The sequence below is a fragment of the Falco rusticolus genome, chromosome 4 (genome assembly GCF_015220075.1).
Source record: "Falco rusticolus isolate bFalRus1 chromosome 4, bFalRus1.pri, whole genome shotgun sequence".
NCBI classification, from domain to species: Eukaryota; Metazoa; Chordata; class Aves; order Falconiformes; family Falconidae; genus Falco; species Falco rusticolus.
In genome coordinates, this window is record NC_051190.1 from 91810691 (window position 1) to 91836263 (window position 25573).

Sequence of the window (25573 nt, forward strand, 5' to 3'; positions counted from 1 at the left end):
CTAAAAGAATTTTTGCATTATTCAGACTCCTCTCACTCAGAGATGCCTCTTAATCTTAGCTGGATCTTGATCTTGACTGCTGGTTACTCAAGGACTCAAAAGAACCATGCCATAAAACTGTTGAACTTGCGAATGGCTTGTATGTGCTTTTTTATTTCACCTGCATGGTAGTTTGACATATGCTATGTATCAGTGGTGTTTGTACTGACAAGACTCTGTACTATCCCCTACAGCAATAGTCATCTTGTATCTCGGTCTTCTGTCTCTTCCAGTCTCCTTGGCAACGTGTATCTGGGTTCTCTACTTCATGATCTGGGGTTTTTTTAAGCTTTTGAGAGCTGTCGATGACTTGAAGGGTTTTATGGGCCAATTGTTAAAGAAACCCAAAATCAGCCTCCCATTCTCTACCCTGAGCTCTTTGCAAGTACCAGTGCAGATATAAACCTGGATCTTCATGCAGGTGACAAGGTGGCAGAGGTAAAAAGGAATCTTGCATCATGAAAAAGAAGCACCATACTTTTCAGGTAGCTAAATGTAGTGAGTAATAGTAACTGATCTACAGGAAGGGAAGAGGAGATTTTGGAGATCTGTAAGCCATTTTGCTGCCTAGCTGTCTGTCTGTGGCCAACAGAACTGCAAATATTCTCCAGACATGCTAATCTATAAATGAATTCTGTCATTTCTTAAAGCAATAAAACTAATCATGATCTTTCTGTAAAATGTAGTAATTAATTATGAGATGATTTAATGGAAACTCTAACAGGTAACTAGCAATAACAGATACAGCCCTTATGGCAGGGTAGGTCATTTCCCTGGAGAACCACACATGAAGCTTTCTTCCCCACTCAAATAATTAAATATTAAGAGCCAGACCAAGATGCCGCACTCGACCAGGAAAACAGTTTGTCTCCATGATTCATCTTAGATTCCCTGCTGGGGAGTAAGGAAACCCCACAGTATATGGGTCCTATGGCCAACATGGGGTCTCAGGCTAGTTGCAATTTTCATGGGAGCTTGAGCACATTGGAACTGTGATGGCAAAGGGTCACCTACCCTCTGCTGTCTCTAGGGTGCTTCATGGGAATGCTTTTGCACTGCCAACCCCAGGATCCCTACCATGTGGGGGCCTCTAGGAGTCCTTTGGGGTTCCAGAGGCAAGGGCTCTTTCCCATAGGAAGAAGGATGATTTCATCCAAGAGCCTCAGACTTCAGTAACTGGATTATTAAGCATGATTTTTCCTAAGCAATTCAATTATTTTGACATTTGTAGTTATTAAATAAGTGACCCAATTACTGAGAAGAAGCAGTACTAAATGAAACAACTGATATTAAATATAAATTTCTAACTGTCCATCAGCAGTAAAAATCCTTTTCACATTTCTTACTTTTTTAATGACTTGCTTTAGACAGTTTATCTTTCTCAGTGATAGCAGTTAAAAACAGCAGAGACAGCCTGCAGTCTGTGGCTGAGACATTAATCCTCTTAACTTTAGTGCTGAATAATGCATAAAAGGTATCAGTGCCTAAGAAATAATTCTATGTGAAAACCAGACAAATAAAAAAAAATAAATCATTGGACATTGTAAGTTTATGCCCACAGGCACAAAAAAGAATGGGAAGCCACTGGATTGGTATGTACCGATACACTCATTTTTGGGGTATTGCAGTAAAGCTACTATAGATGCAGTAGCAGGGTGAGTAGGACGGATGATCTTGACCTGTGGAAATCTCAGACTGAAGCCCCTGACTAAAGGAGCCAAGTACTGCAATGTCCACTTGCTTCATGCTGCAGCTGGATTTGGTTGACGTCTTTTACAGGAATGTGGTAGAATGGAGGACTACCAGATTCTTAGAATTGAAAAAAAGTGTAAAAGTTGGTGCAAGTTTCATATGTCTAAAGCACAGGATATTAAGTTTATTTTCTTCAGCAGAGATATGCCTAAGTCTTGTCGTACTTGTTTGTGTAGGGAAAGGTGCTCTACCCAAGCCTTCTCCGTGACCAAGCTGAGTGCAAGCTGCAGAAGGGATTAGCCAGCATCTGTGCTAGCCTGCCTGCTGCAGAACATACGTGGCAGGTTTGGCATGTAGTGTGCTTAAGGGCAGAAGTTCAGGTATCAGATGGGATCAAGAGTGAGCAGGGATGCACAAACCTTCCTGGTCTGTGTGTTCACCCTACATGGACAGAAGCAGCCTTCTTAAGCGTAGCGATACTGTGTTGGTTTTGCCTTACCTCCTGAGTTGATTAATTTGCCGTGACATTAAAGGTTTTAAATGAGTCCTGCATGGAATAATATGTGAAGATCATCTGTATTTTACTGTAATCTGGCATATTTTAGGCAAAAAAAGACCCTTTATTCACGATCCCTTTCTTTGCTGGTGACACATCATCCTTAAATACTAACCACGGAGGAGGAAAGGAAGAAATGCATCTTAAGTTCTTGCACTATACCAATTCTCTGACCTTGGCTCTGTCATTAAAAAGCATCCCCAAGAAAATCCCTGAAGAGATCAAATACTCTGTTTTGGCTCAGCACCTTTTGATTTAAGGGTGAAAGCCTGTAGCCTCTGAACACCACGGTTTCCTTTGTACTTGTTCGCCCCCTTTCCCAAACCATTCTCTCCCTTGAACCCAAGGTCTGAGAACAGCCATCTACTTTCATCTTTTTCAGTATCTTTTTTCCTTATCCCACCCATTCCATAGACCACCATGTTTATATTAGGAAGCGTGCATTACTGCTTTTATTTTCCTGTCATATCTCGAGCATGTGTTTTGGAGAATATGGTGGAATAGCTACTGATTAGGTCAAGTCTGCTCTTCTAGACAGTTTTCAAATTAATTCTCCTTTTCCACTTCTAAACATTTAGTTGTGCAGAAAATAGAAATATTGACGTTATTCCTAAATTCTAAACCTATATCCTAAACCACTAAGCAGTTAAATCTGAATATCACACTAGCATTTTTCAAGAATATCACACACAATTTTCAAGACAGCACAGATGTGCTGCAGCAAACAGACTTTGGAGAAAAAAATGTCGTTTCTACAAAACAAAAATAATGCTAGGTAAAAAAATTAGCAATGTTCATATTTTGCAAAGAAGTTGAAATAGAGTTGTTTTAAAATTACTGATTCTGAACTGACACTTAGCATGTTAGGTGAGATCTGTTTGGTTTCACTGGATTCAGAACCATATTTAACACCTAATGTAATGGTGTTCTATCCAAATGGAAAGGCAAACCCCAGTGCCTTCACGGAGGGCAATAATTTATTCACTGGAGTCACACTGATCTCACTGAAGACAGATGTTGTCTCTTTATCACGATATCATTGAAGCTACTTTACATTTAAGCCAGCTCATCTGTGCATTATAGAGTGATAACCATCAGTAGTCCCCATTCTTGTTTCACCTGGAGTAGTCAGAACTCCAAAGGTGACTGATGCAGTTTGGCTTAGCACACCTCTCTGTAGACCTGCTGTAAGCGTAACTAAGTGCTGGGCTCTACATACTTCTAAAGCTGCTGGGTGAGCATACAAAATAAACATTCTTAATAAAACAAGGTCCATTATGGTACTCTCCCCAAGTTGAGGCATCTCTTTTCCCCAGATCCTGTCTCAGGTTTTGCTAGTTCTTTGCTTATTATCATTATTGTAGGTAGAAGAATAACAATCTCAACCACTCTCACTTTACACCTGAAAGCTCTTGAGACTTAAATATCTTTGAAAACAAGGAAACAGAAATCCTGAGTTATGTTCTACCCTGTGTGTGACCTCCCCCATTCTGGGGAGCGCTTTTCTTTAGGGCAGACCTAGTTTTTTTCTTAAATCCATTTTTATAGCCAGCAATTCCCGTAAATCTCTGCCATTTTAACTGTGCCACCCTGGAAATGCCTGTTCTTCCACAAAGGTTAGGGTGGTACTCATTATGGACAATGTAGGAAACTTTTGTAGTGTGGAAGAGCTGAGAATAACCAAAGGCAGGTTGTTATTTGATTGATTTTTTCAGTGATAATCTTTCATTTGGGTATTACATGTCTTTAGTGGGCAGGACTACCCTCCAAGTTGTTACTCGTATTCAGATATGTTTAGTTCAGAATAGAAAATGGAATCCGAAATCTGATAGAAACTTTTTTCCTACATACAAATATGGGTTAATCTTTCTGTGAGGGGCATTTCTTGTTAACCTGGGGGAGCTGGGTGAAAATAAAGGTTTTGTTCCAGCTCTTGAAAGGAAGATTCTAAATGTGCCTGAGAGAATAGTATAGTGGGTACATGTGGTCAAAATAAAGATATTAAGCAACTGCTTCATGTAGTTTGCAGTTCTATGTTCCTTCTTCTGTCTAATTACAGGGATGCAAGATGCCTCAAAGAAGCTTACGGAGTCTCTTCATGAAGTATATGAGCCAGATTGGTACGGACGAGAAGATGTGAGAATGATTGGAGAGGTAAGATGTGAAGAAAGAAGAAAAAAGTATTTTGGCTGCAAATGGATTAATCTGAGCTGTTAAGAAGTGTACATCCAAAATTTCCCTTCATTCTTTGTTACACGTTAAATCCTGTTTTCTGAGCATAGAAATTATTGGTCTTGTGAAATGCACCTCCTGCTGACCAGCTGCTGGATTTGCAACGTCTATTTTACAAACTAGCTGACGTAAGTGAGCAGAATTGGTCCTGATAGCAACCAATTGACAAATTTGTACAAGGCATCATACATGCAGTTTTACAGTCAGATTCTCTGTTCAACTGAATGTTAAAAAATATCAAATCTGCTTATACTTGTGTGCTATGTAACAACTGTAGAGCCAGTGGCACTAAACAGACTATCTGATGGGACATGCACCTCTCTCTGACAAGAATCTGGAATTTAAGGGCAAACTAGGCTGCACGGCACCATTCATTTTAGCCTTTTTAGCTTCCTCCAGTGATTAGAGAAGAATAGGTTGTTCTAGAGGACACTGCAGGAACTTGACTTGAGGTGCTCTGAATTACCTGCTTAAACATCCTTAATTCTGCAAGTCTGCCAGCAAATGTGCTGCTGGTGACATGAAAATGCAAACTGTTATTGGTGCAGCTTTTAACTACCTAGCATTCAGTTTGCAATGCCTCCTGGATAATACAATCAGCAAGAATCTAGAAGACAGAGTAGTCTTCCCAAATCCACATAATGATTACTTTTCTTCTCTATGGCTGCTTTCCTCTACCCTTCCATGGTGCTGAGGAGTTTTTGATTTTAAAAACATCCAACTTCCAAACTGTATAAGTTAAGATACCATACCATTTATATTGTTTTAGGTTAAACTGGGAGATCTTCTACTGCATGTTGCTGTAGCACCTTATCTTGTATCTGCAGACTATTAGATTTCACGCTCAGAAATCTGTAGTTGTGTGTGAAAGGACCAAAAATTGGCTCTTAATCTCTATTAGATATAGGGATAAATGTTAGGTGTGTCTTCTTAAAAAGATACTTGTGTGGGCAATATTACAAAATCTCTGCCTCTGACTTTTTTTTCCCTATATTATCACAAATGTAGATTTATGTGTCCCTCAACCTAGAGTAAAAAAGAACAATATATTTGTGCAGTCCAGGATACAAATGATCAGTCCAAAAGGGATCCACCTAAATGATCTTCCTCTGTACGGTAGGAAGATGTTGGCTTAAGGAGCTCTTCAACAATGTTTTTTGAGTGCATTAGCTTTCAGAAAACATCCGTGATTTTTATTTGTCCAAAATATGTCTCAGCCAGATACAAAGGCAGATGCACAACGCTGGCAGTTGCTTGCTTGCTTCCTATGATCTAATGCTGTGCTGCTCTGTAGACCACCATGATTAAATATTGTGTTAATAAATGAAGTATTTCTTTTAAGCATGATTAATAAATTGTGATAATTCACTAAGGACTCCGTTAGTGTAGGAAACGAATGATATGAATACTGGCATCACACAGCATTTATAATATGCCCTATAGTAGCTCATGGTAAAACAAACACTAGGGAATAGCTTTCCGGACTTACCGGTGGGGATAACAGCCCTGCAGAGCAGCGCTCACCCCCTTTAGCTTCCCTCCCATCAAAGGAGGGAGCTCAGTAATTTTTGAAATGTGCAAAGCAGAGGGGGATCAGGATGTCTAACATGTGCTAATGACTTGTTCAGTTGAGAACCCAGGACCTCGAGCACTGTCTCTATGTAACAGGATTTGCTTCTGGCCAGGAATCTCACCCTGCTCCCCACAGGGTCCTTGTCACATCAACTGCATGAACAAGTTCTTAAAAAACAGAAAACTACAAGGGGTGTCTCTCAGTGACTATCTCAGAGCTGCAAAGGGGACTGGGGAAAAGCACTGTAACTGCTGATGTTGGCATCTTTCATATCTGGCATCTCAGTTCCCTAGCTGTACGAGGTACAGCTCTGTGCATGAGCCATGTCATCAAATGTATCTTAATGGCACAAAAAGTATTGGATGGAAAGACCTTTCATAAGGTAGGTCTCCACCGCTTTTATTTTAAAAATGACCAAGGAAAGCTAAGCTTAAAAATCCTTGCAATTGATGGGAAACCTGCTTTATTTTTTCCTATGTTTTATTTACTTTTCTACTTTTAGTTCTACTTCTTTTCTCTGCAAGGAAGATTTATCATCAGTGAATGTACTTAGGTGTGAGAGCTAGGGCAGCTTCAGATTCTGTGTTGTTGACCCTCAGGGACCCAAAATACTGAGGAAGAACCTGAATCCATGATATCCTTATTTTCACATAGCAATTACTATTTGAAAGAATGGAAACACAAGCTAGTTATTAACCTAAATCTTTTGTTGTGAATTAAAACTTGCAACATCAAGGTATTCCTTTTCATTTAACTTGTAAGTGCAATCTGATTTATTGCCACAAAGAACATTTTAAAACATCAGCAAGATTAATCTTTACCAATTACATTTGTATTTCTCCTAGGTTTGGAGTGGAATTAAACTACTAAGCGCATTTTTGTCTTTTCTACCTTTACAGAAATGTGATGAACTTTGGGAAGACTTTCATCAAAAACTGGTGGATGGGTCATTATTGACCTTGGATACATATCTAGGACAGTTTCCTGATATCAAAGTACAGTAATGATCTCCTATAAAGGACAGTTTGTAAAATTACTGTTGAGTCATACAATAAATAGAAAAGAAAAAAAAAACAAAGAAAAATTTAAAAAAAAAAAGGGGGGGGGGGGGCGGGCGGGAATTGGGGGAAGAGGTGGATGTAGTTCTCTCCTGCAATGTAAAAGATGTTCTGTAAGTAAATCCCTGACATTAGGCTGCACTGATTTTCCAAGTGAATAAAAATATTTTTCATGCAGTAGTACTTGGAAGTAAATTAGCCTTTGGAGAAAAAACTTTTACGTTTTTTCATGCTCCTGTTTATTTGGTATGAGATAATTCTCACTGACCTCAACAGGGAGACATTAAGTGCTTCAGCTGCTAAAATGCCAGGTAAATTACAACATGAAAAGCAGGCCTTTTGTAATTGACTAAATGCAGCTGTGAGTATCTAAGCATCTTTCTCTTAACTAATCCATGGTTCCTGTCTTTTAATTAGTTATAAAAAGATTTTGTAATACACATCAGGAGAGACTGTTATGCAGATTCTAGCCTCTCCTAGATGCCTGTTCGGTCCAGGGAGATGGTTGCTAAATGAAATGTGTAGGGATAAAGAATCATTACGGGTGAGAAGTAGTTACTTTTACATTTGAACATGACCGTATCAACATAGCTGGAAATTCTTAGTGATGGTTTATAGCTGAGTAGGTATCCCCTTTGTCATTTACCTCAGGGACTAAAGAAAAAATAATAAAAAAATCCCAACATTACTGACGTTCAGTCTCAAACTTGCTTGCAAATCGAACTACTCTTTATGCCCTCTCAGCCTGTGGAATTTAGATCTAATATATAGCTTTGTAAAGTCAGTACATATTGAAGGACTTGTGTTCAGTTTTAAAAGAATTATAGCAGGTAGATTAGAATTCGAGTTTTATGTTGAACCCCAGTTATCTTAGTTATGTACCACAGCAACTATACTGAGAACATTAGAAAAAAATATTTAAGTATTTATTAAATTTTCATGTTATATATAAGGGAAAAAGATGGTGTTACCATGAGTTTAACAGGTCCACTTACTCTGGAGAATGAGACAAGCCATGCATAACAATGACGTCTCACTTCTAAGGCCTGTAAGCCCTACAACCCCAGAAACCCCTTCCAAATAATCTCAGAATGTGTTCCTTATTTAAAATAAGGTGATTTGTTTGTCTCTTTTACCATGTCCGTGTTCCTACATGATATAGTAATTCAGATATGAACAGCAGATAAGGGAGAATAAAAACATGTGAAAAACTTACATGAAGGCATAGGTAAAATAGCAGTTTAAGAAGTGCTATTTGTGATGACTTTCGTTTCTACCCCTGTACAGACTCGCATTGCAAAACGAAGCAGAAAGCTAGTGGACTACGACAGTGCAAGGCATCATCTAGAAGCCCTACAGAGCTCAAAAAGAAAAGATGAAGGCAGAATTACCAAGGTAGCACAATCAGAAGGATGCTGGCAGAAGACCTAGGGAGCTTGGATGAAATTTGTTTCTGTGCAGAGACAGAGCAAAAAAAAAATTGTTTCTTTTTTCTCTCTCAGAAATTGAAATAATGATATCCTTAAGCATAAGTGTGTGTTAAGTGTTTTGGTGCATGTGGAGGGCATGCGTAGCCTCTTTCAGGAATGAGTCCCATTTGAGCCCTAACTTCCTCTCTTGATGAGACTGAGGGGACAGCAAGTCCTGTGTTGGCCTGCATGGTGTGGGACTAAGTCACATCGATTGATAATAAAAATTTTAAAAGACCTACCAAAACAAGCACAAAACCAATTTTGGCAGGTTATGCTATGTCATAGTGATTGCAGAAGTCACCCTGTTTCATTTTGGTTTAGGCAGAAGAAGAATTTCAAAAAGCACAGAAAGTGTTTGAAGAGTTTAACACTGATTTACAAGAAGAGTTGCCATCTCTGTGGTCACGGTAAGCCTAGGCAGATATTGTCTGGAAAGCATAAAGGGGGAGTGAGGAAAGGGAACTAGGGGATTTTAATGAGCTGATAGAAAATGGTTTGATCCCATCCATTATCTTTTTGAAATAACAAAAGGGGAAATGCCTGTAAATGATCTGAAATTATACTTACTGTAAGTGTATTTATACTTATTTCTTTTAGTGTATCTTGGTACTTAAGACTCATTATCATATCTTCACTGAAGTGCAAAAAGTTTTCCATTTTATGGGTAAAGAATTGTGTCAGAGCACAGAACAGCAGATCATGACTACCATAACCATAACCTTTCTGAGACACCTTGTGGGGAGACAGCTGATCCTTTTTTCTTTTTTTTTTTTTTAAAAAAAAAAAGCCACTCTTAATAAAAAGGATCAAATGTTTCCACTGACAAAAGTAACTGTACACATAAGCCACATGCTTTTGTGTTCTGCTATTGGTCTACTTAAAGGTCATTTTTCTGTAAAAGTATCAAAAAAACCAAAAGACCTTAGAAATGTATAAATATTTTGTGTCAATAAATATATACCTTTATGACACCAAGGTACTACCAAAGCAGTAGAAGAAGGAAAAAACTATGTCATAACTACATCAGAATGCACTGACTATGTCTGTGATGTAAAAGCATTTGATGGCATAGATCATTCATTTGGGATGTTTAACCATGAATTGCATTTGTACAGAAAATTTAGACAAAATAACAGGAGAACAAAAGTGGTAGAAAAATAAGCATCTCATTAGTGTGCTATGTTCTCTACCAAGTGACAATCTGGAGTGGAAATGGTTTGTGAGTCACTGTAGTATCCTTTGTCTTCTCTGCCTTCCAAATTAATTCCTGTTATATTTAAGATCAATAGAGGATTTTCCTGCTGTGTTTCTGCCTATTTCAGTTGAAAAGCTTCTTAGCGCTTCAAGATACATATTTTATGGGCTTACTAAATGTAAAACTGCAAATCAATGATTTAGTGTAAAGGCCTTTTTATTTTAATATATGTGTTGCCTACTAACTAGTCTCAGGGAAAGGTAGAATTTGATTTGAGCAATAGGCATAATTTAGAATGCTTTCAGAGTCCTTTTTTTTCCGTTATTACAATTCCTCGGCAAGAAAATGATCCATTGAGTTGACATTTTAAAGGCTTATTCTTGTGCCAAAAATGGTTCTTGTTAATAAAAGTTTGGAGAAATTACACATGAAAGTTTTAAATAGGAAAAAGAATAATTCAAACCCTAACAAAACACCTTCTAGTTTCTAAGTGTACAAGAGGTGTGGGATCACTCACCCCAAGCAAGCATATTTTTGACTGCATGTGTAAAAATATCTAGTCTATATTAGAAATTATTTTCTCTTGCATACATATGCATGTATTTCAGGGCTGATTTCTGTAAGTATGGCTGAGCTTGGGACACGATGCCCAGGCTGTACTGAGCTGTATACCTGAAAGCTGCCTCCAGACGCGCCTGTATCACGTCGGTGCTGCAATAGTATTTAGGACACAGCTGCTCGCAGTGCTGCTCTCCTTTCAGTCAATGGTTGCCTGCTGCCCGGTGGGAGATGGTGTGCCCAGAGCACTCGCATTCTGTGTGCTTGTGCTGCAGCCATGCCAATCCTTTTGCAGTCTTCCCCTTCTCTAAAACAAGCAGAAGCCCTCCGCAGTGGAGTAGTCTAAACTCAGTTCACTCTGTGTGGTGTGAAGTATGATAGTTCTTAACACAAACAGAAATAATCATGAGCGAACTAGTCTGAAGTTTTGACATTCAACCCACTTATGTGCTTGGCTGAGAATAGTAACAATCAAGAATGTTGGTTGTAGTCTGGAAAAACAATAATTTATTTGCCTTTGTGGCCCTCTCACCCTTATCTTTTATTCTTTTTCCTTTCTTTGTGCCATCCTCCGTAGACGAGTTGGCTTCTATGTGAACACCTTCAAAAATGTATCCAGCCTTGAAGCCAAGTTTCACAAGGAAATAGCTTTAGTGAGTAAAAATAAATATCTCATATATAATGGATTATGTGATATGCATAACAGCAAGCAAATGTCTTGTAATGCAGCAGTAAAACTCTAGCAGAGGCACACATGAGAGTTTGCCCTAGATCCAGATTTATAGTATAACCTTTGTATTCATCTCTACTTGCCATTTTTCTACTCTTCTTAAGGAAGAGGCAGCCTGTAGAATTTTGGATTACAGTGCATTATCAGTTGTAGCACTAAATTCACTTTCTATTTTGATAACTTCTCCATTCTTTTTAGCATACTTTTGCCCTTAGCATTTTTTCCATGACCAATTGCTAAGCATCTCATTGCTTTAATCAGTACAAGAAAAACATGTCAAGCATTCCCTTCAAGACTGTTATATGCATTGTCAGCAATGCAGCATTATATCTGTGACTGTTAGGCACATTGAGCAGTTTCAGTGAGCAGTGAGAATCTTTTGAATGTACCTTGGTAAGTGGTAGTGTATTATCTATAGTAACCTACTAATAGGAACCAAAAGTGTTTGGAAATCTTGTTTAACTGAAGTTCCACGTAAATTTGGATTAGGTTTTTGAGAGGAAAACATGAACCTTCTCAGCTACCCATGTTGCTTCAAATTCAAACCTCCTTCATCAGAGATCAGGCAGCAGTCAGTCACACTTAGAAACTTGTTCTCTGAGGACCAGCTTATGTTTTTGAAGAACTGCTGTTCTCTTTGATTCTATGGATTTTGATACGTTTCCACTTAGCCTTTTGATATACATGACACTGAGTATTTTTGGAAGGATCTGTTTGCCATTTTAAAATTATCAGTTATCAAACCAGGTTTAATCATGACAGTAGTGCTTCATATAAACTCAGACAAGTGTTTTGTTTTCTCAGCTATGTCACAAACTATATGAAGTGATGACGAAGCTGGGAGATCAGCATGCAGACAAGGCCTTCACCATTCAAGGGGCCCCAAGGTGAATTTACTGCTTTTTTTAACGAATTGTGTTGCAGTAGGCTTTGTGGATTTTAGCATATGTAGTAATCACCTACACCCTGTGTAACAATTGCTGCACAATATGGTCACTGGGTCTGTTTGTTCAGGATGGTAGATGAAGATGCCTTGGATTAAGTTCTTCTAACATGAGTAAAGGTGCAAAACTTTCTTTATTACCCACTTATTTTTTCTTTTTAAAAAAAATAAAGGCTGGATTCTCAGCTGTTGCAGTTTAGCCTAGTTCATTTTGTAGGCTGTTAAACCAAGTTGCACCTGCAGAGTATTATAGCTCATTTATTCTTAGATACTTAGTTTACAGCAAAGTTTCTAACTCTCATTTTTTTTTTTAAAGCCTTGAAATATTTATATATGGGTTTAGCTCCTAAAGGCATATGATTAGATGTGAATCCCAACCTTTGTAAGTCAGCTTTTATCTTTTCTCCTCGTGGGGAAAAGTTAAGAAATGTGATCTAAAAGAGCATCATAAAAGCTGAAAAGCTGAAGTTAAAAGAATGTTACAAAATACCATATTTTTAATTACTTTCAAGAGAAATCTTGTCTTAAAATTAAAAAAAAAATAAAAAAGAAAATCAGAAAAAGTTTAAAATCACATGGTGCTTTGGTAAGGTTGGTGGATGCCAGCGCAGTATTTTTGATTTTTTGCTTGCAACAAATGTAGCATCTCTGCCATAATTTGATCTCTTGGTACTGTAACAGTGGTAGGCAGAAGAGGTTGAAGTTATAAAACAGTAAGACTTACCAAAACACAATGATACTTAGAGTGAGTACATAAATGCTGAATTTCCAGCCAATCCCAGTTCATCAGAAGCAATCAGAACAATGTTACAAGCTACTGCTAATTTGCCCTCAAGTTGGACTCAGATTAGCAACAATTAAGACTGCCCAAACAACATAGCATCTGCCTCAGACATATGGCTGATATTTGTACATTTGTTTTGATCTCACTTTGAAAGAACAAAGAATGAAATATTGAACCTTCTGACCTAGTGCAAAATTCAGAACTACTTTATTAAGAACATGTCCAAAATTTTTGTTTTGGATTAGTTCGATGTTAATCCATGCTCACATAGGCTTAACACACTGCCTCCAGAGCTGTTGGCTTATGCATCACCACTTCTAGCCCCTTTAGGACAGACCTACAAGCTGGACTATGTTTCCATAAAAGATTTGTAAAATACTTTTATGGGATGAAAAATAATGTAGTTTTTGAAAACTTCAAGCAGTTTTTGTAATCGACAGATATTTTGTCCACCTGTGTTTCCTAGACCATGTCCAGTATTCACATGCTCATTCCCACTGAATTACTCATTCCATCAGTGAGAGAAAAAGATAATTACTGCTGCAAATGGGTAGAGATAGGTTAATGCAGTCTGGTTTTCCTAAATTATTTTTTAAATGTTTTTAAAAATACATTATTTTTTTAGTTACCATGTTATCTGTTTTTCTGTACTGTTCATAGAGCCTTGTGTGAAAATCTGGATAGGTTTTGACTTCCATTATTAGTTATGATGCTCTAAAAGGCTACTCAGGAGTGGGTCTTTGTAAGATGAAACAGCTTTGCTTTTTAGATGCATGAGAAGTAGATACTAGACAAGTACAGTATCTAATCTTTCCTTGAAAGAACTGTATAAAAAGAAACATCTTAAAAATTTGTATGCTACTGAATGCTCTATCCTGAAGGCAAATATTGTACCGGGGAAAGAAATTTCTTAACAACTGCTTATTTTTTCTTTTTTTAATATTTCCACAGAAAGAGGTGGTGAGTGTGAGCTAAGTCTATCCTTTCCAAGGAATGAATTTTTCTTGTGTTAGCATTAGGAACATGTTTATGCTGTGGTCTCCTCAATCAGGTAGTGCTTCTGTTCTCTGTGAAGATGTGTAGGAGTTGCTCTTCTCTTACTGAGTACTGTGGTTGTTGAGTGCCATAGTTTATAGCCCCCCTGAGTTGTAAGCTTTCAGCATTTCTAGGTAGCTGAATACGTGTCAGTGTTTGCACTGCGTCCTTTCATGGGAAAGACAGATCCCTTCTCAGGACTTCACCAGACCTTTTCTTAGCATCAGCAGAGCTCTGCTGAAGTCACATGACTACTGCTTGTTTGTTGTGGTGACTGTCCCTCTAAATACTGACATCTTTATAATAATCTTAGTTATATTTTATTTTATTGAAACCTTTCTCAAGTTGCTGAGCTTTTAAAATTATTTGCGTTATTCGTTGTTATGCTTTCCCCTGGGGTTTTTATGTTTAGAGCCTTTTATTCTGGGAACTGTGTGAAATGAAGACAATAATTCCATCTCACATTTTATGATAGTTACAAATTTACATGTAAGGCATTATTTCAAATACAGAATCTGAAAAAATGCAGGTACTCTGTTTCCCTCAAGTTATAATGGTCAGGTAAACAGATACTCCAAAAATCAAGATCACTCAAAATTAGAAATTCCTTTGATGCTGTAGATCACTGAATTTTAATGTAATTTGATTGCAGTTTTAGCTTTAGTCATTATATAATGGCTCGGTTCATCTCCAGTATGTGCTGCCTTTTGTGGTCCCTGGCATTACATCAGGGATCCAGTTCAGCTGTTGCATCACATTGTCAAGGTAATAAGTCAGCATGATACTCACCATTGCTTTGTTTCTGTCTAGTGATTCAGGTCCACTCCGCATTGCAAAAACACCATCACCACCAGAGGAGGTCTCTCCCCTGCCTAGCCCTACTGCTAGTCCCAATCATATGCTGGCACCAGCATCTCCGGCACCAGCCCGGCCTAAGTCACCCACACAGGTAAGCAGAAACGTAGAAGGAGAAACTGCCCTCTAGTGCAGTAAAAGATAGCTGAGGTGATGTATATGATGGATTTTTCATCTGGGCTGTGACTGAGAACTGATAGGCAGGCCACTGGCTCTGTTGCACTCTGTTCTGTTCACTGGTTATTCATCCCTGTGTCACAAGCATGGGTGGAAAGTGGTTTTTGTATAAGGGGGAATGAAGAACGTTTAAGGTGCCCAGTAAACTGGAGCCACTTGTGGCAACAAAACAGAATACTTCTTAAAAAGTTGCTTAGTCTCTAAGGATCCGTATACCAGCAGTGTTTGAAAAACCTATTTCTAAAACCTCCTTGTGGATTTCAGTACATTACGTACTTCTGCACTTCATTCATCTTCAAATTTATGCTTAGACTGGATAAAAATTAGCCAGTGAGTATCACTGTCTGGCAAGCCTATGAAACAGTATATAATAGAGCTAGCTTAAAAACTGCTGTGAATAATTACTGATAAGTAAAGGCTTATTGGTTGTTCTTAACACTGAACTGAGAAGTTTGACACGGAGTCACTGGAGTCGTGTTATTGGTGAAATAAGAATCAGTTTCATGCATCAGTTTCTTCTGTAGCATGAGTTGTACACGATACTTAACGAACATATCAAAGACTTACATTGATATTACTGATGTTTTCAGAATTGGGATAGCTGCTGTGCTGATTGCTATTTCTATGGTGGGGGCACATCAGAAGAAATTTAGTTTTGCATTTAGTTACATGTGAGCACACTTGTTTTGTCTCTCTCCCAAAATGTGATGCCTCACTGCTTGAATATTCATCTGGTAGGACTCAGTTTAGTCTTACTGGTGCCAATGGTGTTATGTCACTATACCACCCAAGGATTTTTTGTGGATTTTTTTTTCCCTCGGTATTTTGACAGGTTTTTAAATTACCCAATAGTATTTGGTATTATTCCAAGCCATTAGTCTGTCATAGTTATGTGAATCTCTGGAGAGCACGGGGAATTAGTAACCTAAGCACCTTTGAGGTACTGTGGTTCCTGGAGATGATATGGTCTTAGCATTAAGTAGGCTTTAAAGGTAGCGACAGGTGGGCAGGGACAAAATCCCAAAGCTAAACAGGAATGAATTTAAGAAGCCAAAAAGCTGCAGAAGCCTGGTACTGTGCAGTACCACCATTCCCACTATGGGCTGCATAGGAGAGGAAGTGTCCTGCACTGCATGCCTGTCACAGCAGAAAAAAATCAGCCAAGAAATGTTTTTGTATGACATCTTAAACCTTAAGTTGGAATGTTTTTGAAGCATAGAGTTGGGTTTTTTCCCCACAATGTTTATTTTGAGGCATTTGGAGGTAAACAACCAAACGTTTCCTTTCAACCCATGACTTATGCCCACATTTAAGGCAGCGATAAAATCCTGACACAAATTGTTTAGGCCTAGCTTAAAGCTCTTTCTTTTATCCTTGAACTGGTCTATGATATTTTTGCTGTCTGTCTAGCTGAGGAAAGGTCCGCCAGTCCCACCACTGCCTAAGCTCACACCCACGAAGGAGTTGCAACAGGAGAACATCATTAACTTCTTTGACGACAACTTTGTCCCGGAAATTAATGTGACGACCCCATCACAGGTAAGCCTCAGAGGACAGTTTATGGGTCCAAACCTGCAATTACCCTCAGTTCTCCAAAACAGTGGCCTTGGGGGTGATATCTGTGTGGAGGGAGGAGGAGGGTGCAAGCTGAAGGCAGAGGCATAATTAGCATTTTATGTTATCTTGAAAGGGTCACACACGCAGTGTTTTAACTTTGCATAGGCCACACATAATCACTCAAAAGGGCTAACATTGGTAACATGTTGAAAAAAAAATAGATTTTCTGAGAGGCCTGACTAAAAATACTGTGAAGCAGTCACGTTTGAGATTTAACTGCATCCAGGTTACATTACAAGCTGAGAGTTCATCTAAGATGCTTTTTTTCTAATCCTAAGAATCTCAAGTGGTACTTTGTGTCATCCTTCATTATTTCTGTTTCTTCCATCAAAATCATAAAAACTATTCCTTTTTTCTTTTGATCAGTCTAAAAAAAATGGAACCTGGCTGGTTTAATCAACTTTTTGCAGGTATAAAAGGCTGCTCTGGCTATATTATTCATCCACTTGGTTTTGACTCATAGAAATATTAGCTACACAGCAGAAGAGTGATCAAAATTACTTTTATCAATTATTATGAAATTACAACATGTTAAAAAATTGTATATAACAAACAGAAAAGCCAATGTTGTAAAATAAGTCTGCATAATTTGTATTCAATTATTCAGCTTTTATGCAGTTATAGTAACTGCTGGTTGTTCAATAATGGACTGTTTCTATTATGGTAATTACAACTCTGAAATCTGAGCCTGTGTCTGGTAGACTGGGGAGAAATATGCAGATCTGAAGCTTATGCAGAATGTTTATGAATTTTTGTTTTCATGTGAATTATTGTTTTTATACTAATTCATTTAAAAACACAGGAGAATTTAGACACAGCAATGAAAACCAAAATTATTTTAGAAAATTTGAACATGTGATGCTTTGTTTCCTTGTGGAGGGAAGAAAAAGGCATTGCTGCCTATATGGATCTGTTGGGAAAAGAGTTATTTATAGTTAAGTCCCCATGCAATTAAAGAATTAATGGCAGTTCCCAGTGTGCAGCCACTGCTGGGGCATCCTGCTGAAGTGAGATTGCAGGTCTGTTGCATCATTGTACCCTGACTTCATGGGAGTTATCGCTCTGGGAGCATGATCCTTGACATCAGTGGCAAGAGTCAGTGTAACCTGTGCTAGATGTGGCTCCCTGCATTAAATGCTGTATCCACCTAACCTTCACCTGTCAAGCCAGCAAAGGAAGCAAAAATAGAATCAGTTGGCTTTTCAATTAAGAGATGACACTGAAACAGGGCTTTAAATGAGTGTAAATCAGATTTCCAGATTCTTTACATCTTTTCTACCAGAGATTGGTAGAAAAGTAGAATGGCATAATAAAGATGGGGTGTACGCCTGAGAACTGTAAGCTTTCTCTTATCTATCAAGGAAAAACTGATCTCCCTTCAATGAGTGATTTATGTCCCTCCCTCCTCCCCAGTCAATGACCTGGGAATGACCTAAGCTATTCTGTGGCCACCTTCTCATGAATCATCTGCACTTCTCCCTGCACAAAACCCACCCCCATCACTAAAGCATCCTTACTGTATCTGAGATCTCTGAGCATGTACAGACATACCCAAACATTGTGATGTATAGGTTTTATAGCCTTCTATAAGAGAACCAGTTATTTAAAATATACTGCATGAAATCCATAAGAAACATGGACTTACTTCTCTTATGAGTTTCTGTGCTTACGACATCTCCTGTACTCCCAGAGCCCTTGTTGGGCAGTGTGGAGGAAACTATCGAGCCTGCAGAGCCCTCTAATGGTGCAGGACTTCCCAAAGGACCACCACTGGTGTCTCTAGCACTCTGCTCACAGAGGCACAAAAGCAACCGGCTGATGAATAAGAGCTTTGCTGCTTTAATCCCATGTTTCAGAGAGGATTACAAACTGGCCAAACAGTTCTCTCTTCCAGAACACAAATAGCCTGTAATTGTTGTTCATCTTTCTTTACCAAACAGTACTAATGGATCTGATGTTGTGCAAGATGCTGACAGTTCTGCTTGATGCTGTTGGTTATTTTGGTCTGATTCAACAAAGTAGCTTACACTTCTGGTTAATGCACTGTCAAGAATGGATTTAATTACTGCTAAGTAAAAGAAAGAGACGAGAAGATGTGATGTCTGGGTGACCAGGTGAAAGAATAATTTAGAAATGAGTGTTCCTTACTTTATTTCTTTTTTTCTCCCTAGTGTCCAGTTACTAGCTTGGACATTGTAAGTCTTTACAGTATGCTCCCTCCAGGTACTTAACATGTCTGAGTGTGTCTGGCAGCTCTAAAGTGAATGACCCATACCTGCTAGGGCTATTTTAAGGCTTGTACAGACTGTGCAGAGAGGGGATGACAGTTCCAGTGGTCCTTGCAGGTTTCTTGTGCCTTCTCCATCCCTTGTGCGTACCTGTCCTCTGAGAGGTACAACCTTGCTTCTGCCACAGCCACCTCTTTCAAATCTGGCATTTATTTATGCTTCATCATGCTATGGTGGAATTAGCACAGAGTTATTAGCAAGCCTTCCTGTCACAGCTTTGTCCCTTATTGAGGGATTTCCTGAAGTTCCCGTTTCTCCTGAATCTCTGTCTAATGTGATACCTCAATTAATCTTTATGTTTATTTGGACCTGTGTTCCTAAAGTTACACAGACAAGCATTCTCTTCATTTTGGTCTGAGGGTAACAGTTACTGGTAATTTTTGCAGTCAGTGATTAGTACCCTGTCACTGCAGATACCTTAGCTGTCATCACGCATGGCCTAAGACTCCTATTGATTTGATTCAGTCCTCATAAATAACAACTTCATTCTCAAACCTCACTGAAAGATAATTAACTTTTCCATTTCCATTCATTTCAGATTATGTGCTAGCTAATGCTGTTTCTTTCATCGAGCTGTATGACCATATGTGTGCTAGTGCCTCAAGGGAGTATGTGATGAGACCTAAATCCATCAGATCAAAGGAATGGCTGAATGAATGTCATGCTAGTTCATGGTGGGTTTGGTTTTGACTTTTTAAAGTGTGAGGCTATAGCACTGGCTTCAGTGTGTCAGACTAATCTGTCATCACCAGTGGCCAAATGCAGAGGCCAGGGGAAAAACATAAAACAAAGGAAGCAAAGTTGGTACTTCTTATACCCCCTTCTTCTATAGTCTCCCAGCCTCCAGCCATTTGCATCTCAGGGGCTTCCTCAACATGTTTTCTATCCTGTTTTATGTAATCCTCAACAGACTACTTTGCCACAAAGTCTTTCATCACATGTAATGTTTTTGCATTCACCCTGCCTGATGGCAAGGAGGTCCCCAGCTGAACTCTGTGCCACATGGACCACCACCGCCTTTTCTTTGTTCCACTTCTGCCCTCATCAACTTTGCTGCCACCTGCCATCCTGCTTTGGAGGAGTCATGGAGCAGCCAAACTCCTGTGCCTCTCGTGCTGGCGTAGACCCCGCTCACATCACCCCTGGTGCTCTTCTTCCAGACAGAATAGCTCCAGGTCAGTCTGTCACTCCTAACATGGGAGCTGAGGAGCTATTTTGACCATGTCTTCAGGTGACACAGACAGCTCAAATGTCCCATGGCATATGGAAGTCATTAATCACCTACACCTGAACATCTGTTTACCAATAGTAATGCTAATTTGGAAACTTTACACTCTTAAATGTTTTAGTAACAGAAAGGCTTTGGTGGTTTATTTTACTATTATCATCATCATCTTTGTTGTTATCTCCTGGTTTTGCTGTTCTTATGACTGCCCTGTTGTTGTGGACTTCCCCTGGTGTACCCTTTGGTCACAGTCAGGGGCAGGACATGGAACTATGTGGTCTGACCTTGTCTTACCATTCTTATGTAAGATTATATGTGAATGTATGCATACAAATAATTTCCCACGGTACCGTTTCCAATCTGAACACTTCAAAATAGCATTCTAATGAACTCTGTCTACGTATTCTGTACATCAAAAAACATGCTTATCTTGCTATTTAATAAACGCTGAACAACTAGCAGTAGGCAGTACTAGCCTTGTTAACCAAAACCAAGAGGCCTGCCTGCAATATTTATCATTAGTGATAATTAAATCTCAGCTCCTTTTTCATGCTAATTCAATTTTTGTGTTGAAGCATGCTAATTATTTGTTCGTGTTACTTTACAGTGGGAAAGGCCCACTGAAACAATATATGTATTTGTAGTGACCTCAGAGGCCTTGGCTAATTCATTAATTGTGAACAAAAAAAGACTGTACCGTGTAATCCAGTTTTGTAAGAGCAGATCAGCGGAGCAAGATTTAGTTAGTCTTATGTAAGATGTTTCCTAAAGTTTTGAGCTAAGGGCAGCATTAAATGTAAATTGGTATTTGTGTTCAGAATTGACATTTAAATCAAATGCATTTATGTCCTTCTGTATTGGCTTTTTACAAACGTCTGTGTTCAGGGATAGAGTCACTTATTAGAATGTATGGACATTGGGTGCCATTTATGTAGCTTTTAGTTTTGGTGTCCATCTAAAAGCACTTTAAAAGGGCCTTCACAGTCAAATGGTGAACACTCCTCACTTCTCTGAAAGGACTGCAGTTTGTTTAGCCTGAAAAAGCAAAGCTGCACTGCAGAGAAAACAAAGGCATCATAAGAGTGAAGCTCATAAAAATAAAATTAAGGGTTATACTAAAGCTCAGGAAAGTCTCCAGAGCTTTTTCACCTCCTGGCTTACACCACAGCTGGAAAGTCTGTGATTATTTTATTTTTTTATTTTTTATTTTTTATTTTTTTTTTTTTGCCTCTCAATATTTTGCTGCCCAGGGCAGCTTTTGAAAGATGAGTTTTTCAAGAGTTATGCTTCTCTTCTAACAGAATGAAGTTCCTGAAACTAAGAAAGTGGAATCTTTGCTAGATTTGGACTTCGACCCTTTCAAGCCAGAAGTTGCACCAACAGGAGTTACTCATTCACCCATGTCTCAGGTATCTCTTTTCCTTGAGGTGGCAGAAGCATAACAATGAAATATGCTGTGTTTGGTAGCAAAGATTTGCCTTGTGTACAATTTTTTCCCCTTCAGTAGCCCTGTACTTGATGGTGTGCTAGAAGGAGAGGAAATTGTCAGCAGGTAAGATGAGATGTCTGCCAATGAGTATGGCTGCTGGTACCTAGGCCTTGACTTTGGCATGCCATTATTTTCCATCTCTAGAATAACTCCTACTGTGAACATTATAATTCTCCAGCGCCTGTTTTTCTGACAATTTTTCTGACCTGGCTTTGACCCTTCATGTCTGGAAGGATGCCTCAGGGGACCTAGGTCTCGTGGAGTCAGCATGCGATTGCTTTGCTACGATGGAGTTTCTGTACCAAGCAGTGGATAAGATCTGAGCGGTTTTGCTTTTATAAATCTATTTTAGACCTAACCTCAAGGAAAATGAGAGGATGGAATAGGATGTTTCCTTAAGGATGTTGTGTTAGAGAAATTCTCCATTCTATGGTACTATTTGCTATGGTAGTTTCTTGCAGCCATTTGAAAAAGAAAAGTAGGAAAAAAAAAAAAAAAAGGTTGCTATGTCACGTTGCTGGTTTTCTTTGGCTTACCCTAGGGGACCTGCTATTTTAAGACCCAGAACTCGCCATCACTACCCATAATAGGGCTGATAGTACAGTAGGGATGTTCTGGCCAGCAGAGCTGTAGCCCTGTGTTGTACACAGAGAAGGAAACAATATTAACACACTGTTAGCAAAACCTATTATCCTCGTGGCTCTTACTAACCTGGCTTGTACTGTGAGACATGAGGGGACTAATCAGCTGTTCAGGAATGCAGCACTGGGAAAGGAGTGAGAAGACAAGAAGCTTTAAGGCTGAGATAATCCTGGTTCTCTGCTGATCTCTTCCTCAGTTAATTAATTTTCTTACTTGGTTGCAGTCCTAGTTGTGTAATGAGATCTGTAGTGATCTCTGATGGGTTATGCACTGTCAGAAAAAACTCCATTTTCAGCACTCCCAACGTTAGCTGAAATTTCTCATTGTGGTTTGCTAGGAGAAGTGTTTAATTATAGCAGAGGCTGTGTGCATCTTGTTATTTCTCTTGCTCCCTCTAAACAGGGAAGGGAAAGAGTAAGGAAATTCCTTGGCATTCAGCAGTGACAGAAAACTCTGGCTGTGACTTTGCTAACTCTTCCCTTTTCAGCTTGTCTTGTCATAATGCTGATTAGAGCAGTGGGATCATTAAACCAAAGACATCTAACTTTTGTGACGGAGCACATTTGTCCTGACATCATATTGTACAGACTGTAGAAGAGTTTATTAGTTTAGTGAAGAAGAGTTGGTTTAGATTCAAGTCTACCATGAAATACAGAATATAAGTCCATGTAGAAAAGTACCTTGTAAGTTTTCATCTAGATGCATAGGAAGCATTCAACTGAGCACCTTCAGTCTGTCCTGTCCTTTCACCTTTCCTCCCAAGACAGGTATATGAGAAGGGGTGGTCCGCATCCACAAGAGCATGTGGATGAGCCAGATCACTGTGTTTTTAGAGGGAGGGAAGACAGCCCTGCAGTCTGGGTCTCAGTCTCACCCTGGATGTGGCAGGTCATTGCTATGGCAGCATAGAATGAAACCTGTGGCTACAGTCTTTAGAGAGCCCTTTTCTACCTTGCAGGGATGTTAAGATGAAAGCCTTAAGTATATATGCATTTCTATATGTGTGTAGTTTTTGTCTCAGTCACGGATATTTTCTCCTCAGCAAACTGCTGGAGTAGTGATGTGAAGACAGGAGTAGTCATCTGTGCCGTGGCGCCTCAGGAAGCCTGGCATGACTTCCCTGTTGATTATTTAACTAATTACCTTCCTCCACTGCTCTGCCAGGGTTATCAGACCACAATAAGTAGCCCTCAGTCTGCCCTTCCTCACTTGCTTTTCTGTTTCTACAGCTGCATCAGAAGCATGATTTAGAAGTGACCTTTCTAAACGTGCCTGGCCATCGCCTGTTTGCTAGCTGGGGTCTGTCTCACCTTTCCCTCAATTTGTTCCATTCCCCTCATGCTCAAAGTCTCATGAGCAATGAAAGGAAAAGGAAAAAATGAAAAATGAGCAGTCTCTCCTTTCATGGAAGTCAGTAGGACATCTAGGGTTTGTACCAGTTAGTGCTATAAGAACAGACCTATCACTTTTCCTTAAAGCTTGAGCGTTCAGGTAATAATGTTATAGCAGAGTAAGCAGGTACACTGCTGAATTACATCCACAGAAGATGCACATGTCTAGGCTTAAATCAAATTAAGCTGGTTGAGAAATGGCTGTTGATGATAATTTGCTGCGTATCTGAGTAGTGAGTTATTACCGTCTCTTTTGTTTGTGAAAGCAGAAGCTGTTCAAAGAGCTGTTCCGTCCTTACAAAATAAGAAGCAGGCAAGAAAAGAAGCTAAATGCAACAACCCTTTGTCTCAGGCAAATGTTAGTTGTCACATTTAATCTTTGCAAATATTTCAGGAACAGCTTTACATTTTACTTTATGAGCGTCTTTAGGTTTTGTTTATCGTGGACTTTAACCTAGGTCTGAATATAGTAGATAAGTTTTGAAGCATCTCAGACAGCTTTTGGGACCAACCAGCAGAGTTCCTCCTCATGCAGTGGGAAATTAATACTTGGCATGAAATCTGCTGCTTTTCTTTCATCTGTATGTTCAGCTCTTCTGCTGAGAGGTCACTAACATTTATTATTTAACAGGTTATACAAGAAAATGAAAAAAATGGTTAACTTCCTTGTATTCTTTCCCCCAAATCATGCCATTTTCCCTCCTGGTGTTAGTTATGAGAAAACCCGCTCGTCTCACTGGATAGCTGGATCCATTTGTAACTGAGTAAAAGCTCTTTAAAGCTTGCAGAGACTCCTATACCTGCTGAAAATTATAAAGTCACCAGCTCAGAATCCGGCTGTTACTCAAGCCCACAGCAGCATGAGTCTGCTGGAAAGCAACAACTACTTAGGAGTGGGAAATAGCACAATCCATTGTGTACTGCCCATCCTATTTAACTGAAAAAGTGTATTATGCAGATATGTACCTCCCTCCACATGCACTAATATATGAAATATGTGTTATAAAAATGCATAATAATAAAATCTCTCTCCTTAGTTAATGTGCACAGTTATGTAGCATGTTGAACAGAGAGTATATGAACAGTATTTTTCTAAGAGCCTCTTTTTTCTATTCTTTTTTTCAGACATTGCCATGGGATCTATGGACGGTAAGCCTGACATTTATCATTGTGAATAGGGATGTTTCTCTGATTCTGATTTTGTAATACTCTAGACTCAGATTTACTATGCTTTTACCAAAAGCCAAGATAAAGATTTGACAGACGGTGACAAACACTTTCAGGTATATGATGCCACTGGGAATCTTTTAAAACCACCACCAACGAAAAATGTTCTCTGTTGCTTGCCCTACAAAATCTAAATGATGTCAGAAATCTAGGCTAATAAGATTCACAATCATTATAGCTAAGCATGTGTTGCTTCTATTCTCATGCCTAAATTACAGTTATTAGAGGGTAGGAATGGAATGGATGCTGGTCACCTGATTTAATTATCTGAAGGTGTAGTTCCTCAGAACTTTAACCCAGTGGACAACCATTTTCTCAAAATTCAGGAGTGCAGAGAGAATTTAACTTGCCTTTGTGGGCATACAATTAATTGGAGTAATTCAAAAAAGAAGCTGCTACTTGAGGAAACTGCATGAATCCTTCCTCCTTGTGCCAAATCTTCCCTGCAGGAAGGAAACAACTCATTTTTGTGAGCTTTCTTTTGACTTTGTCATGTTCATAGCTGGGTTGACTTGACGTGAAGCCTGTTACACTCATTTTTGACCTTTTGCAGCTTCAGCCAGCCCAGTAATAAGTGGATGCTTCTCATGCATTCAGATTTGCAGAGCCGTTTTGTGAACACATGGCATATATAATGTGTATTAAATGCTTATCTCTTTCTATTAGGAAAGGTTAAATAAAGCCTAAAAAAATAGTCATGTCTGTAGGCTAGTCAAAATTTCAAGGCTGCCAATATCTAGACTAGCTAAAATAACCCAGAAATGTTTTGAATTTATTGGTGTGAACTTATATTAG

General features: G+C 38.9%; 1 protein-coding gene across 14 annotated transcripts in view; it reads left to right on the top strand.

Moving 5' to 3' along the window:
* The window catches only part of AMPH (amphiphysin), a 120792-nt gene that overhangs the window by 70248 nt on the left and 24971 nt on the right, over positions 1–25573 (top strand). For 12 of the 14 annotated variants that reach the window (XM_037386516.1, XM_037386519.1, XM_037386518.1 and 9 more), the window contains exons 4-14: positions 4347–4441; positions 6992–7087; positions 8438–8545; positions 8944–9029; positions 10953–11028; positions 11910–11992; positions 13784–13792; positions 14678–14816; positions 16310–16438; positions 21331–21438; positions 24677–24700. In XM_037386516.1, coding sequence (XP_037242413.1) covers positions 4347–4441; positions 6992–7087; positions 8438–8545; positions 8944–9029; positions 10953–11028; positions 11910–11992; positions 13784–13792; positions 14678–14816; positions 16310–16438; positions 21331–21438; positions 24677–24700 — 953 coding nt within the window. The remainder of the gene's footprint in view (positions 1–4346; positions 4442–6991; positions 7088–8437; positions 8546–8943; positions 9030–10952; positions 11029–11909; positions 11993–13783; positions 13793–14677; positions 14817–16309; positions 16439–21330; positions 21439–24676; positions 24701–25573) is intronic. The other 2 variants (XM_037386517.1, XM_037386528.1) reach the window with 1 other exon arrangement.